The sequence below is a fragment of the Pristis pectinata genome, chromosome 15 (assembly GCF_009764475.1).
Source record: "Pristis pectinata isolate sPriPec2 chromosome 15, sPriPec2.1.pri, whole genome shotgun sequence".
NCBI classification, from domain to species: Eukaryota; Metazoa; Chordata; class Chondrichthyes; order Rhinopristiformes; family Pristidae; genus Pristis; species Pristis pectinata.
Window position 1 is genome coordinate 14,452,055 of NC_067419.1, and position 18,196 is coordinate 14,470,250.

The 18,196-nt window shown below is 39.0% G+C and overlaps 1 protein-coding gene across 4 annotated transcripts in view; it reads right to left on the minus strand.

The window, feature by feature from the left end:
* Positions 1–18,196, minus strand: part of ptprz1a (protein tyrosine phosphatase receptor type Z1a) — a 206,266-nt gene that overhangs the window by 151,713 nt on the left and 36,357 nt on the right. For all 4 annotated transcript variants that reach the window (XM_052030166.1, XM_052030164.1, XM_052030165.1 and 1 more), the window contains exon 2: positions 13,983–14,048. In XM_052030166.1, coding sequence (XP_051886126.1) covers positions 13,983–14,048 — 66 coding nt within the window. The remainder of the gene's footprint in view (positions 1–13,982; positions 14,049–18,196) is intronic.

Genomic DNA, 18,196 nt, shown 5'->3' on the forward strand with positions numbered 1-18,196 from the left:
AAAGTGTTCAGCCAACCCATGCTTGGTTTCTCCAATACAGAGACGTCCACACCATGAGCACCAAATACAATGCACTATATTAAAAGCATAAGTGAAACTACTTCTCTGGATGGTTGAATGAGGTAAAAGGCCAAGTGTTATATCTTCTGTGGTTCCATGGGAAAGTATGACAGGAGATACTGATTAGTAATCATTTTGAAGAACACCACCTGAATCTGACTTTAACACTTTCTCTCTGCCTTTTAACTGTTCCAATGAAAATCAACATAAGCTCAAGGAACAGCACTTCATTTTCAGTCTGGCTACATTGTGGCTCTTGGGACTCAGTAGTGAATTCAACAATGCCAGTTAACCAGTCTTTCCAGTTTGTATCTTATGAAAAGTCTTCATCCTGTAACGTTACCTCAGCTTTTCTTTCTTCACATGCTGCCCAATCTGCTGGGTATTTCCAGCATTTGTTTTTACTGTTGATTTCCAGCAGCTGCAGTACTTTGTACCTCGCAGTTCTGGCACTGGATCTGTTCCCCTCCTCCTTTGTCCTCATTCGTCTTTCTACTTACAATATTTCTGCCATTTTCTGTTTTCATTTCGTATTTACAACATCTGCAGGTTTTTTTGCTTTTCATCCTCTTCTGTTTCTATAATTCACAGTACAATCTTCATCTGTGAAATGCACAGCGTTGTCCATAACCTGGCTGGAATTGGTATACAATATTGCAGTGCCGGTGCGGTGAAGGGTTGGAACTCACAGTCAATGAAATGCTCGGAGAAATGCTTCCTCTTAAATCCTACCTGAACGGAGGCACTAATTCACATCATTTAAATCATGTGTTGTCTCTACTAAAACAGCATAGTGTGGTACTAATTCATTAGGCATTAGAGCGTCAACAGCGACAATGCCAATTTCTAGGTTACTGTAAGGAAAGAGACTTCTAATTAGACACTGAATGGTTTTAACTTCAGAAGCAGTTTCTTCAAATCACAACCGAATGTGTGTCTGTGCGTGTGTTGCATCAACTCCAAAGCAATTTGACATTGCTGAACCTTTCCTTGCGATTTTAAATTCAAATTATACATCTGATGAATCACTGTTTACCTTTTAGAGTACTGTAAATGATATCACAGCAACAGATACTTCTCCATGACAACAGATAAAATTCAGCACAGATTCATCATACTACTTCTTGCAAAAGTGTCACTTGAGAACAAATGGAGGATGAGGAGGTTAGTTAATTATGAAACGTACTTCTGAATTGAATATTGTAATCAATAACCAAGAGAAAAGGCTTGAGGATCAATCTTTATCCGTTGAAAGTAGGCTAATTTTGGATTCAATAGTACAATGTGGAAACTTACGAAGAATAAAATCTTTTACTTTCAATATACAATCTTCTTGAAATAGAAAGATCAGTAAATGAGTGTGCATATTCTAATCAAACAAGTGTTCCAAAACCTTGACTCACACATAATTTATCCTTACTGATGTGGGATAAATGTGCAGTGTTAAAGTCCAGAAGTGGATCACAACGAGCGCACGTTAGTACATTGATCAAGCAACCAAAGGTGAATTTCTGCCTGAATGCATTCTCACATATTGTATGAAACCAGTCCTACAATATCAGCAATGGAGCCCATTTTGAAGTCTGAATTTACAGCTGGTTACAAAGACTTGCTAATCTACGAGGAGACTCAGGAACAAACTTCATAGCACAAGAGTTCAGAAATAAGTCCTTCTAATTCATTTACAGGGTGTGGACATTCCAGAAAGGCTGCCATTTATTTCCCACTTCTAGCTGCCCTTGGGAAGGCTGCCTTTTACAAACTGCAGGACACAGTGGTGAAGAACCATCTAGAATACTGTTAGGTAGGCTGATGCAAGATTCTGGACCAATGCCAATTATGTTCAATCATTCCTTCACTAAGCCAGGATGCAATGCCTTAGAAGTGAGCTTGCCTTTGTCCTTCTTGCTAGTGGGACTCATGGGTTTCAGAGGTGTTGCCAAAGAAACTGTATTGAATTGCTGTAGGGCTTCCTGCAGAGAATGCACACTGAGCAACAGTGCACCAGTGGCAGAGGAAATGCATGCTTAAGGTGCTAGAGTGAGGAATGCTTTGCCCTGCGTGCTGTTGAGCTTCTCGAATGTTATCACAGCTGATGCGCCTTGTAGGTGCAAGGCGTTAGATGAGCCACTTGACAGAACACCCCTTCTGTTTATTTATTTATACAATATAAACCAAGCTATTTATAGGGCTGGTTCAGTTCATTTTAATGTCAGTGGTAGCATTTCCTCCACTATGCACCCCTCACCTAACCACCCTGCAGGTAGCAGATGGTGGAGGACCCAGTGATGGTAATATCACTGAATGTCAAGAGGAGGTGGGTAAACACTCACCTGATGGAAACAGTCATTGACTACTGTGTAGGTGGTATAAATGTCACCTCCTACATCTGTGCAAGCCTCAGCACTGCCCGGATCTTGCCACACAGGGTGTGCAGAATACCTCATTTTCTGAACAGTTGTGAACAAAACAGAATATTATGTAGTAATCAGCAAATAGCCCAGGTTTGACCTAATGAAGAAGGGAAGAGTATTGAGGAAACAGCTAAAGAAAATAGGGCCAAGGAAACTGCCCTGATAACCTCCTGCAATGATATCCTGCTTGACATGATTAATCTCCAGCAACCATAATTGCACACGTTTTGCAAGATGAATGATTCCAGTCACTGAAATGTTTCCAGCAATCCCCACTGACTTGAGTTTTACTGAATCTCTTTGGTGGCATTCTCAATTGAAGGTAGTCACCCTCAACCCACTTCTTATGTTCATATTTGGATCAAAGCTGCAATGATGCCGAGAGCAGGGTAGTCCTGACAATATGCACACTGAGCTTTAGTGAGTGCAGCCCTTCCCCAGAACTACTGATTGAGGGAAGGCTGGCATTTGGGCAAGTGATTTTGTCCAGATTGATTTGTCCTTTTTGTGTGCATTTAACATGGAAAATAATGTGGGGAAAAAATGTGAAGATTTTCCGCTTTGGAAGAGGGAATGATAAAACAGATTATAAGCTAAATAGAGAAAGACTGCAGAAAGCTCAATAACAAAAGGGATTTTGAGGTCCTCACATGTAACACAGAAAAACAGCATTTAGGTGCAGCAGGTAATTGGGAAGGCCAATGGAATATTGGCTTTTATTTCAAGGGGATTGGAATATAAAAGTAGGGAAGACCTATTATAACTGTACAAGGCACTGGTGAAACCATGTGGAGTACTCCGTACTGTTTTGGTCCTCTTGGCAAAGGAAAGATATATTATCCTGGAGATACTTCAAAGAAGATTCACAGGTATGGAGAGATTGTCTTATGAAGAAAAGTGATAGAGTTTTTTGCCTGTACTCATTGGAGTTCAGAAGAATGAGCAAGGACCTTATTGATCACCATAGGGGGCTTGACAGGATGAAGGCTGAGAGGATATTTTCCCTCTTGGGGGAACCTAGGACAAGAGGGCAAAGTCTGAGAATAAGGGAGTGTCCATTTAAGACCGAGATGAGGAAGGATGACTTCTTCCAAAGAGTTGCGAGTTGTTGGAATTCCTTGCCCTAGGGAGCTGTGGAGGCTGAATCCTTGAATAGATTCAAAGCAGAGATAGATAGATTGATTTTCAATCAGTTAGGGAATCAACCCTTATGGGTATAGAGTGGAAAAGTGGAGGGGAAAGTTGGATCAGCCATGATCTTATTGAATGATAATGCAAGCTCAAGGGGCCAAATGGCCTACTTCTGCTCCTACTGTTTTTTAATGGTCTAATGGCCTAGAGGAAATGCAGTTTCTCCTCTGATTTTAAGGTGATAGTGATAAATGTGACTGAGAAGAGGGAGAGCTGAAAAGCAGCTTGCATGTTTAATGTGCCTTACTCTAATAGCAAGAAAAGCTGAGAGAGAAGAGGAAATTCCTTGATGACCAAATTAGCGCAGTATTGGAACAGCAGCTTCTTCTCCAGTGGCAGCAAGAACACTCAGTGTTGACACTACAACACCAGGAAGTGGAGGATTCCAAAGTCAAGCTGACCCAAGTGCTCACATTGATAAAGAAAGCAATACTTATCCAAATCACAGTAGACTAATGCCTACCATCCAAGCCAGGTCAGGACATCATTCAGAAACTATCAGTTTTCATTAAACAGGAAACATGGGTATTGGCAGTAGAAAATGAAACCCAACGCACAACACAAATGTTTGATGAAAAAAAACAGAAATATAATCTCTGTAAAGTGGATATTTAATCCCAGTCTCCACTTCATACAGCATTCTGGAAGCTGTTGGAGTTGTCCTGCAGCAAACAAAATGGGCTGTGATACCCAAAGACCAACCTAAATTATTTTAGTCATTAACTCAGGTAATGGAAGTCCAACTGACATCCCATATGTAATGGCTGAATGCAGCTCCTTGAATGTTTTATTTAGGTGAAAGATGCAAAGTAGAGCCAGCATGACAAATATCAAGCCTCCCTTCTATTCCCACCTGGTTAATCTATTTTGAATTATTTCCAACAGGGTGCACAGTAAAATTTATGGTTTGCAGCAAGATGAAGATAAGGATGCTTTAGCTTCAGCTTTCTCAAAATGAAGCTCTTATTTTAGTGATTTTTTGAAGCAAACAGATGTGCTGCACTTCTTAAGCAATCTCCTTTCCCTAAATGTTAATGATCAATGAGGTAGGATCATTAAGTAAAGGGAAAGTTCCTTGTAAAAATATTCTCTGAGGGGGACAAGGAGACATTTAAGATAAAAGCACAATATTGAATTTTAATGTTCAGTAATTGAATTAGGTCATCAGTTCTCCTTTGAGAAGTTGCTTCTTTTTGCTTGCACAGCATCAGTAATGTTTTGCCTCCCAATGTCACAGATCCACTTACACACAGTTTTCACTTTTTTATGTTCATAGATGGGGTTAAGACCTAAATTTTGCATTTGCTATAAAACTTCAGCCAATAAAATGACATGGAAAATGACTCAACTCCTTTGCTAAAACACCAAGGCTAAGAAATAGAAATAGAAATAGGCTAAAAAACCTCTTGGTTTCTTCAAGGTCTAAAAATGCTCGTGGAAAAGAGGGGAGGGAAGGTGAAAAATCAGATTAAGGTGAAGATTCTGAGCTGCACTGGTTTGTTGTTGAAAGATTTGTGGGTATGATTGAAACATATAGGATCAGTACTGTATGAGAAAGAGGTGTGGCAATAGACTACTAGGTACTAGGAATTTGTTTTGATGGGTAACATTAGAAAAAGAATTAAGCTAACATCACTTAAAGTGCCTTAGCCTACAGGTCTAAAGATCAAGAGCAGGGAATCTGATTTGTTTAATTTGCTCTTCTGTTGCCTGCCAGGGTAGATGGGTCAAATGGCTTCCTTCTGTGTCTTACAATTCTATACCTCTCTCATTTGGTAGTGAACTTCTGAATGCCATGAGCCACTGAGTCCATAGTTTACCACAAAGAAACGTGGCAAAAAGCACGCACAGAGAATTCTTGGCAAGATCTGCATAATCTATGGGGCTTTACTTAGATATTTGTGGCAACAATTTGACTTGCCTCATCATCCAAAGATGGGCAGAGTGGTAAGTGCACTTGCCATACACATTGAAACCATTTCATGTCTCGCATACAGCAAAAGGAAAAATGCCTGGGCGACTACCCACAAACAAACCCAATAGTCACTGTGCCCTGCAGCAGAATGGAAGCTTTAGTGGACCATTATAGACCATTAAGTGACAAGTGACATTTCTGGTAAGCAAATAATGGAGAGTGGAAGAGGGAGAAAGGGAAGAAAGGAATTGTAAGATGTTGATGCAATGAGGGAGAAGGAAGTACAGGCCAAAAAAGAAAATGAGGGGGGAAAAAATAGAAGATCACAGGGAATGGAAATAAGTGAAAAGATGGAGTGAGGTAAATGAGAGCAAATGAGACTCCACGTGAGAAATGTAACCGCAATGAGGGCAACAGAACATAATGCAGAGAATACTGGGCATGGACACCAGAAACTCTGGAAACAATTTGTTGGATTTGCAGGAAGTGAGTATGGAATGAAAGATTTCCAGAATAATAAGCAGTTAAAGAACAAAATAAGAATCTTGTTTTCCAATAGAAAGGGTGACAAAAACTTCCAGTTGTCTTGCATCTAAACCAAGATCAACAGATTTTTATGAAGCAAAGAGATTGTGAGCTGTGTATCAAAGTTGGATAAATGAAGTCAACATGGAGGTCAGTCATATCATTGAATGGCATCATGTTTAAGAGTTTCATTGGTCTACCTCTATTCCTAAACAATATATTGTAGTTTTTTTTGAACAAATGACACACCAAAAAGCCAGTGCAAACAGTTTCCATTCTTTTCCTTGATGGTTTATTTTGTACTTTTATTTGACATATGAAAGCATATTGCAAACAGCTAAAATATGTGAAAAGTTATTTAGAGGGAAAATTCCAGATTATGGAAAATATTCTTGTTTTTGATTTTGACCTGGAAGTATTACCAAGCCTGCAATCAGATATGAACACAAGATAACGTGTGTCACAATGTCTTATCAACTTACTTGCCAGATAGTGATATCAAGTAACAATGCACAATGTATTTCTCTACGCACCAGGCACAGTGAAATTGAAACCAATATTTGATATACACATTACACAAAGGAGATTTCATGCAATATATGCAGTGCTATGTATTTCTTTAATTTTTAAGTATACAGGTGATTCCTGCATAATGGGGTGGGGGTCATGATATTAGAAAATGGCCCGTCTTGTGATTTTCCATAACATGAAGCAGCATCATCTGAGCATGTGTCAAGAAATGAGTTGAAATTTTAAAAAAAATTTATTTATTTGCTTCCCCCCCCCCCTCACACTTAAATCCTGTAAAAACGAATTTTATTCCATATCTCAAATTTTTGGGTAATGATCTGTGAATTCTGTAAGGGTGAATTTCTGTTACCCGAACGGCCGTAACACAGGGTCACCTGTGTATCTAAATTTGGAATATTCAACAGTAAAAAAAAGTCTTCAACAATAAAAATGGATATGATCAAGTTTAGTATTGAAATCTGACATATTTTACAAGGTTTTATATATTAGAACAGATTGTCACATTTATTTTTGAACATGTTAATATTGCACTATAAACAAGAGTTGTTAGATGTACAAGGAGCTCCAGTAATTTACTTTCTGGAATATGAATTCCATTGTGAAATATTTCCATATGGTTAAACAGGAACAAAGCTATATCTGAAGTTCCTCAAAGACTTCTACTGCCATCAGTGATTTGCTTTTCAAACCTCTGCTGACATATGCAGCAACTTTCATTTTAACATACTCTGCAAATCACAAGGGACACTTCCAAAACCAACGATGTGTTTACTTCACAATCTGAGAAGAATATAAAGCTAGTTTTAGTGTCAATCTTAACCCACATTACAACTTGCTGCCTTTTTGCCTATTTCAGATTTCAATAATAAACATAATTGAGTTTTATTTTCTCAATTTCAAATTTGGCCATTCTAGGATTCTGGAAAACATTGGGTTTGCTGTACAATATCTCCCAAACTATAAAAATCGCCTGTGTTGTAGATTCAATATAAGGAGCAAGCCAGCCAATGCATACATTGCATAATATAATGTAATGGAACAGCCCACTCGGCTAAACTGACCAATATCCCTATTAATGAACATCATCACATTTTTCACCATTTAACTATCAGCACAGCTTCCTATTCCTTTCTCCCTCATGTATGTATCTGGCACACCCTTAAGTACATCTGTGCTACTGAACTCAAACATTCCTTGCAATAATGGGAACCACCGTCTTATCATTCTCTGTGATAAACTAAATTATTCAAGATCCCCTCTTGAACACGTTGGTGACTATTTTATACACATGGACCCAGATTTTTTAAAACGCAGCTTCAAGTGATTATCAATATTCTTGGTGGGTAGGGAGAGTTGAGCTGTACAGTTGACCTTTTTTTTAATTTATCATTTGGGATGAAGGCAAACTCTGCATCCCTAATTGCTGGGTAATTTCAGAGAACAGTTAAGAGTCTAGCACCACTGTGGGCGTGAAGTCACATGTCAGCCATACCAAGCCAGGATGACAGACTTCCTCCCCTGAATGACATTTAGTGAACCGGAATATCTTTACAGTGGCTTCATAATCAATTTTTCAAACCAAATTCAAATTTTCATCCTGGCATGACAGAATTCAAATTCTTGGACTTTAAAGTATGATGTTGTGCGTCTGGATTACAAATCTAATTTTAGTGCCCTGACATTGTACTAAACTTTGAGTAGGTGTGATGCCTGGACCTGGGAAATATTAGAATGGGTCCTTAGAGAGACATTGAAACCAAGCAGACTTCAGTTAACAAAGGAAAGAAAATAGTTGGTGTTTTCTTGAATGTCAATAATTATCCTCTCAAAATGATTGAAATAATTGATCTTTGATAAAAATATTTGCCTTCGCTGGGGTGAATCCAAATAAACAAAAAGGACTTCCATTTATTACTGATCTCTAATTTCCCCAGGAAGCCCAAGGAGCTAAACGACTTTCAAAGTTCAACATAAACAAGTGTTGCAGTCCATTTATTTCATCAACTGCTCAGTTTATCACATTGAAATGATGGCCCTTGTGCAGCATTGAACAGCTGACAACCAAAATTCTGCCCTGAGGTTTCTTGGGTGGAACAAGGACTCATAAACTCCTTCCTCAGAAGCAAACTGGGCTGATCTTGGAGGTGTTATGTGTGTTGATCCTTAAAGCCTGCCAGCCTGGAAATACAACTGCCTCAGAATCTTAGTACTGTCAGAATTGATCTGTAAAAGTCCCAACAAAAGCTTTGTTCATGATGGGGCTTGCACAGTTCCGAGGTTGCCACCTGCTCACTGACTAAAAACTAAACTGATCTCATTATGAATCAGTGGCCTTACTTTCATCTTCAGAATTATGCTTGGAACCACCACCCACTACTAACCTCCCAATCACCCTAAGGGTCACATCCAGGTAATGATGATACAAAATCATAGCGACATAGCAAGGAAACAAGTCCCTTGGCCCAGCAAATCCGTAAACAACATCAAACATCCATTTTTACACGAATCCTACTCTAATCACATTTTTTCTTTATTTGCTGCAACTTCCCATCAACCCACAGATTCTTCCTCTTATTTATGTGGCAGGTCCAATTGAGATTCCGGACAGAGCTGACACCAGGATACTGATTGTGGAAGACTGAATGATGGTAATACCACTGAATGTAAAGAGTAGGTGGTCATATTGTCTCTTGTTGGAGATGGTCATTGGCTGGCACTTCTGTGGTGCGAAAGTTACTTGGCACTTATCAGCCCCTGCCTGAATATTATCTAGGTCTTGCTGCTTCATTTGATGAGTTGCAAATGGAAATGAACTTTGTGCAATCATCAGCAAACATCGCCACTTCTGACCTTACGTTGGAAGGGAGGTCATTAGAAAGCAGCAGCTGAAGATGGCTGGGCCTAGGACACTGCCCTGAGATACTCCCGCAGTGATGTCCTGGGGCTGGGATGATTGACTTCCAACAACCACAACCATGTCCCTTTATCCAAGACAGGACTCTAACCATTGCCGTGATTTCCTTTTGACACCCAGTAACTTTATTTTTACCAGGGCCACACTCTGTCCAACGGCATCAGGGCAACAAGTGCAGTCATTCTCATCTCAGCTCTTTGGTCAATGTTTGAAACCAAGACTGTGACCAAGTCTGGAGCCAAGTAGTCCTGGCAAAATCTAAACCTGGGCAGTGTGTCGGTTATTCATGAGCAAGTGCCATTTAACAGCCCCATCTACAATGGTTCCCATCACTTTGCTGACCAAGATTAGAGAGGTTGGACTTGTCCTACTTTTTGTGAATGAGACATATCTGGGCAATTTTCCACACTGCTGGGTAGTTGCCAGGTTGTAACTGGAATTGGAAGTGGTTTATTATTATTGTCACATGCACCAAGATACAGGGAAAAGCTTTTGTTTGCTTGCCATCCAGACAGATCATTCCATACACAAGTACATTGAGGTAGTAAAAAAGAAAAAATAAAATGCAGAATATGGTGTTACAGTTACAGAGAGTGCAGTGCAGGTAGACAAATAAAATGCAAGGGACATAACGAGGTACACTGGGAGATTAAGAGTTCATCTTTCAGCACACAAGAGGTCCTTTCAAGAATCTGATAACAGTGGGATAACAACTGTCCTGAAACAGTTTAGCTGGAGCCACAGTTAGTTCTGGAGTGGAGGTCTTCAGTACTACAGCTGGGATGATGATTGGTCCTGTAGCCAGTGCTATTTCTTGGTATCACGTGGAGTGAATTGAATTGGCTGGAGATTTGCTACTATGATAGGGGATCTCAGGAGGACATCAAAATGGTGATAGGTAATCATCTATTTGGCACTTGTGGCTGAACGTGGTTGCCAATGCTTCAGCCTTTTCGTTAGCACTCACATGCTAGAATCCGCCATCATTGAGAATGGCAATGCTCTTGAAGCATCCTCCTCCAACTGGCTGTTTAATTGTCCTATGCAAATCACAACTAGACGTGGTAGGACTGCAAAGCTTTGATCCGATTTGTCGGTTGTGAGATTAGCTTAGCTCTGCCTCCTGCATGATGCTTTGTTGTTTAGTTTTCAAGTATTGTAGGACTGCTTATTATGGCCCGCATTAAGCTTGAACTGGAGATAATACAGAAACTCCTTTGGTTGTACGAGATTCTAAGGGGAGGACAATATTTGAGACTCAAGGGACTGCAGATGCTGGAATCTGTAGCAAAAATACAATCTGCTGGAGGAACTCACTGGGTCAAGCAGCGTCTATGGGAGGAAAGGAACTGTCCATGTTTTGGGTCGAAACCCTGCCTCAGGACTGAGAGACAAGATTTAATGCTAGAAAATAAGAGAGGTAAAGGACAATTGCCATATTCTCCCACTCCCTCCTTGGGAGAACAGCAAGGGTGGAACTTACACCAGTCAATTTTGATCTTCATTTAAGAATGTCTCAACACCCAAAATAGGTGAAGATTCTGAGAAGTTAGAAGTGCCCAGATGGGGACAAAGTTAAAACAAGAAAATTAACAAGTTGTCCACAACTGCTGTTGAGCACCAGTGCAAGTATAACTGAATGCTGTCAGGAACCAGGGAACATTGCAACAAGCTGTGAGATAAAGCCTGTTTAGGACTGGATAACTCCATTGCAACCTTTCTATATGTTACAATGAAGGTTGATTGAGCTGCATTGTTTTGCCAGCACTTTCTATATGAAATGAGTTGAAGTATTATAAACTGATCGTTTTAAACAGATCACTGTCTACTTACTGAATTTGAACTACTATGGTCAGCTATGGTGCTATAATATTCCGTTGTCCAACTTCTTACTTTATACCAAAACTGTATTTAGCTCAATTTAAATAATTCAACTTCCCTACTTATAATTCAGAACGTTTCTATTTTTGATCACTGTGAACTGATGCAAGTGAAAATTGTTCTGCTTTGGCAACCAAGGTTTGAAATCCAGACCTCCATCGCACTCAAAAAGTTTTCAGGAGAACCTTGCTGATTGGTGAGTGGTCTCTTTTTCATCTCTATCCTTCCGCAGTTGCAACTCACGTCAAAACAGTCACTCACAGAGATCAAAGTATCTTTTATGGCCTAGATTTTCCTGTTCCCACTGGCAACAGAGTTAAGGGATCTCTGGGGTTCAACAATAGTAATATCATCAAGCGCACTACACATTCTCAAGACAGCACAATATTTAACCAGGTTTCAAAATATTTCATAGAGAAGAGCATAAACATTAACGTATACTGAGATTTAAGGTAGAAGCTGAAAAGTTAATGAACCAAAAAAAAAAATCATAAACTGTGGAATTCCAAAATATTTATCTGATGAACTAACACTATGCTCAGCAGCTTATTAGGGCCAAAGAAGGCAATACACAGCATTTGTATGCCATTAAAAACTCACACTTCATGCAACCATTTTCAGAACAAGACTTAAAAACCTGAAGTGCTTTTGAGACCAATGATTTCTGATGGAGAAGGCTGAAAAGCAGTATACAGTGTGCAGGAGCAGAGACTCACTGATGACAACTTCAGGATTTCTCCATTCAAGTGCCCATGTAGTTACGAGAGCCTGTTGACAGGTGTTCTCTGCTATAATGGTGTGTGTTGATAGCCTCACTTTTAATTCTGCAGATTTAATCCCTTTGTTTCTTACATTATTTATTGATACTTTTGTGGTCAATTCCCTTTTCTTGTTCTGCCTACCCTGGCCTATTAAATGTGTGTTATCCAGAAATGAAAGCAAGATGTATCGAACATCTCCTATTTTAGGTCATTCTTTCCCAGCACCTCAAAACAGTTTCTCTTCTCCCTTGTAGTATGGCATCTCTTGACCAAAGATTCTCAGATGCCTTCTTTATTTTTCAGCTTCACCCTTCCCATTCCGGTTCCTCTTGCCCATCGTCCTTCACCGCTCCTTGGTCCAAGCTATCACTTACTGGCCCGTGAGTCACCCCTCCCCCTCTCCTCTTTATACCTATCTTCCTTCTCCACTCTCAGTCCTGATGCAGCGTCTCGATCTGAAACATCCACAATTCCCGTGCTGTACAACTTTAGTCTATCTTCCCCCCCCACCAACCTTCAAAGATGCTGTTTTACCCGCCGTGTTCCTCCAGCAATTTGTTTTTTGCTTCCCTTTTCCTGACCTTAGGTGATGCTGCATTTCTGATACTGGCCTAAGCTTTCCAATTTGAGAAGAAAAATAATGCGAAGATTGGATGCATCATTCAACAGCAGATCTTTGCAAATCTGCCAGGAGCACATTGCTCGACACTACGTACACAAATGTAATTTCTTTCAGCATTAACCATGTAATTCTGTTGAATACTTACCAGTGCTATACACTCTTAGTTAAGAGGGATAAAAGCAGAAAGAGTGAACACAATTATTTCACAGTTCTGAGTTTATGCAGCATTCCACCAGAATACACAGGATTCTGTTTTGCCACATATTGCGTGATCCATGCATGGAATTGACATTCAGATTACGTACTGATTGCTCATTACGAAAGACTATAGATGCATTTCAAATGGGCGAGTTAATCTGCAACAAATGTTGACCTCAGATATAAATATACAAATATTTCCACTACACACAAGCAGTGTAGGTTTTGTAAAATAACTGCATGTTGGTTTTATAGAAAACATAAGGATATCGATTTTGTGATGCAGGAAATTAATTAGGTCATCCCACTGCTCTTACATCAGCCATTTTATAAATTCTGTAAATTCTCATGATGAGTACAAGGGTAATGGGTGAAATGGAGCAGATTAGGCTACAAGCGGCAGAGCTTTGGAATGACACAAGCTCATGAAAGGTTGGGGCTGGGAGGTTGGCCAAGTGAGCACTGGAGGTCTGCCACTGTTATCACAGAGTGGCTAAGGGTTTCTGCACCAGGGGCAGTAATAAGCAATGGTTTAGAGGTAGAAGCCATGATGGAGAGTTTACGGGCTTGGAAACTCAAAGCCATATATTTCTGTAGCAACAGTTTCCTAAATAGGATGAATATGTGTATCCAGCCTATACCCGAGGAATAATGTATTTTATCGGTCTGGCATGTAACAGGAAAGTATCTCTAAAATTGAGAACTTCATCACCAAATCAATGGGAAAAGATGCATGTTTGAAGATTACTCCTTTAAAAAATGGAATTTATATATTTTAAGAAAATAATTTTAGTCATAGACAGGCTTTCATCATGCACAGTTGTGGAATAAGAATGGAGTTTTAATTCAAAGGCAGATTTCAGCATTATATTTTGCTTGAATCATATTAGTCTTTTGTAATTCAAAACTCATGATCATGTGTTTCAAGACTAGACATGAGTTAATAAATTTTGTAAAATTAAGTGCTTACCAGTGTACGACCAATCCACATCATCAAATAAATTATTTTGTTGTCTGTAGAATCCATGTATCATACCTGTAGAAAGGAGAAAAATGTTATAGTAGAATAAAAGGCAATACAATTGGAATATTGCATTCTATAATTACAAAACAAATCTGTTGCCAATTACAGAGTCACCCAAACTATTGTTTTCCACAGAAACAGTCAATTACAAAGCCAAAGAAATCTTTTGTGGCTTTTACAGTAAACCAGGGAATTTGTAATCTATTGTAACTATAGGAGTACAAACTGATACCAGAGATGTTCTTGAATCAAGAGAATTCTGCAATATCAAAGCCATCTTTACAGCTCTTTTTAAGATCATAGAAGATAAACTATAAAGTCCAGGGGATTTGTTTTCTTTTAATTCCATTAATCCATTCTTTGCTAATTTACTTATTCTAAGTTCATCATTCTCATTAGACGTTTGCTTCAAAGCTGCTTTTGCAGTGTTTGCCAGTCTTTATATTGAAGATGAATGTTAACTATTTAACCTCATTGCAATTTCCATATTACCTACTATGGTTCCTTCTGCCTCTAAGTGATGCATATTTACATTCAGTTTGACATACATGCAAAAGTTCTTAAACCCAATTATACATTTTATCATTTTCCCCTTTGTTATCAATTTCTTGGACAACTTTTGTTAACTTCTAAAACCTTCTCAATCATTAAGGGTCATATACTGTACACTTTTTGTAATCAAATACTGTCACCAACTTCCATTGTTAGCTATGGCTGAACCATTTTCTGGTGATGCTTTTATTCCTCTAGGAAATATTTGATCATTGGGGAATATTAATTATTTCCTTAAAAATAGATTACATATTTACAATAAATTATCTAATTTCCTCATTTACTTTAGCCAGTTTGTCCCTCATACAAATTTTAATTACATTTAAGAATCTAGCTTCAAACTTAACTACATTACTCTCAGATTCAATATTTGTCATATTATCATATTCTTGCCTAGAATGAACTTTTATCATAAGATTATTACTGTCTCACAATTTTGGATTTGGATTTAAAATAACTTATTGACTCCTCAAGATATTTTTTTAAGAAAATCTTCTTCAAACTTTTCCAATTTGAAATGCATAATTGATAAAAAAAATTTAAGAGCTTTTGTTAAATGGCCTCTCTACGTTGTTGACTTGTAATCTGTCCGACACTGCAAAAATGTTAGGGGGGCCCTAGAAGCTTCATCCACCACCAATTTTTTATCCTTTGTTATCTCTTAGCTCCACCAGTATTGATTACACATCATATGAACATATAAATTAGGAAGAGGAGTAGGCCACTTGAGACTGCTCTGCTATTCAATAAGATCATGGATGATCCGATTTTAATCGCAACTCTGCATTCCTGCCAACCTCCAGTACCTTCCACCCCTTACTTATCAAGAATATATCTGGCTGAGTTCTGAACACTCACACATCTGTTCTTAAGTGGTAGCTCCCAGTTCTGGATTCTCCCACAAACAAAAACATCCTTTCCACATTTACATTGTCAAGACCCATCAGGATTTTGTGTGTTTCAATCAAGTTAACTCTCATTCTTCCTAAAAACTCCAGCACATGCAAGTCTAACCAGTTCAACCTTTGGTTCTAAGATAACCTGCCATTCTAGGTGTTGGTCTAGTAAACCTCCTCTGAACTGTTTCCAATGCCTTAACATCCTTATGTCAGGAGACCAATATTGTACACAGTACTCCGGATGTAGAATCACCAATGCCATAGGAATGAACAATAATATTTATTTTAACAATATTAATTACTTGCTGGACATGCATATAAAGCCTTCTGCAAAACATACATTGGGGCACGCAGATTACTTGTACTTCAGATCCCTGCAATATTTCACCATTTGGATAATGTATTTCCCTGCCAAAACGCATGTTTTCCCACCTAATACTCCAATTGCCCATTTTCATTTACCTTATTTACATCCTCTTGTAGCCTCCCTTTGCCATCTTTACAACTTAATTTCCTGCCCATCTTCTAGGTTTCAATCTGGTCTCATTACTGCTTTCATTCTGTGTTTCATTATCTGAGCTATTTCCCCACATACCTTCTCCATTTTGTCTACCTTTTCTATGATTCAAGTAGTTGTAATATGTAGATCCCAAACTTGGTGATCTCACAGTCACATATCAGTGACAGCTATTGGATCAAACACATTTATTGCAATATGCATTAAATCATTGACATTATTTGAAATGTATTTTACGTTCAGATTAACACCTTTTACTTTTAACTGTTTTTCCCTGATGTGACCTCAGTCATGGGCTTTGTGTCCTTGTTTTAAGGGTCTCTGGTCTTTCCTTACTGAAGTCACTTGACTTTACCCATTTGCTTCTCTGCTTTGCAGCCTTGAATTTTCTCATTAAAACTCTAACTTTACGTACATGTGAAAACCATCTTCTTATTGGTTTGAAGTCCAATCCACTACTTCTGCCTAGTCTTCTCTGTGTGTGTTTTTAAAAAAAATTGTTACACAAAAATGTGCAACATATGTGAATTAGCTTAAATGTCAATGAAACTCTTGCTTTGTTCAGAAGTTTACCTTCTATTTTAGTTTTCACTTCTATTCTATGCACATCAGTGCAGCATCAGTGTTAAAATGCCTTCAGTCCACCAGAGAGGCAAGTAAGGGCAGAGTTAGAGTCATAGACTCATGCAGCATGGAAATAGGCCCTTCAGCCCACCTAGTTTGTGCCAACCATCAAGCACCCATTTACATGAATCCCCTTCTATTCTCCCCACAGTCCCATCAACTACCACCGCCACCACCCCCCACCCCCCCTCCCCACACCAATTCTATCACCCAGGTAGACACTAGAGGCAATTTACAGTGGTCATCTAACTTACCAACTCTCACATTTTTGGGATGTGGGAAAAAACTGGAGCACCCAGAGGAAACCCACATGGTCACAGGGAGAACATGCAAACTCCACACAGAAAATGCTGGAGGTCAGGACTGAACCTGGGTCACTGAAACGGCAAGGCAGCAGCTCTACTGGCTGCACCACTGTTCCACATAGAATTGTGTGCTGCATGATTTTGTTTAGTTCATTAATAACAAGAAGGAGCTTGAGATGATCTGTGAAAAAAAAATATTGAGAGGTAGATGTACAAAATGCTATCAGAAGAGAAGAATTTAACCACCCGAATGTTGAAGGGGGCAGTGTTTGTGTTAAGGGCCAAGTTGGAGAGCTGAGGGGAATGAAATATATCAGGAAGAACATGAGATTGAGAGAGCACCTCATGAACAGTATCATCAGGAGATTAGTTACAGAGATGAGCAAATAAGAAAAGAAAAACTATTTAACTAGTAAAGGCTATTTTCAGTGCAAGATCTGACCCAGGTTAAATTGGAGTCGAAGAGTGGCCTGCAGAAAATGAAATGAAGCAATTTTCAGCTTTTAATTAAATGTCTTGGATGAGTCAAAGTGGATTACTATAGGGAAAAAGAGGAGTACAAGCAAAGGCAGAGCTCTCGGACAATGAAAGATGAGCAGAAGGATGGCAGGAAATGGGGTACATATCACTTTGATAATTCAGAGGCTGAATACAAAAAGGAAGAGAAGGAAATGAGGGGGAAAAGAGGAAATATGAGAACAATTTAGCAGCAAACATTAAAACATCAAATGACTTCCAGAGGAGTGGCAAGACCACTTAGAGATCAGAATCGAAATCTCTTGGTGAAGGCAGTAGACTAGTCTGAGACACTCTGAGTAGATTCTTTGGTGTTTGCCAAGGAAGAGAACTTTGCCACAGCTGCAACAGAGAGTAAACTGAATGAGCTGAAACTATCTGGAGACAAAGGAGACAGTTAAGACTGCTAAAGTACTAGCCCAGATGGAATGCATTCAAGTTACCGAGGGTGGAAATTCCCAAGGCACATGGAACAGTCTTCCAGTTCTTAGATACTGAGGGGATTCCAGAAGACTGGAAGACTGCAAATGTTGTGTCCTTGTTCAAAAAAAGGATAAACCTGCTAAATACAAGCCTGCCAATTGAATATTAGAGATGAGAAGCTTTTTACCAATAATCATTGAGAACCAAAATTAAGAGACACTTGGGCAAGTATGACTAACAAAGGGAAGCTAAAACAGTTACTATGGGCTAATTGTGTCCAGTCAACATGATTAGATTTTTTGTTGGTGAAGTAACAGAGAGAAT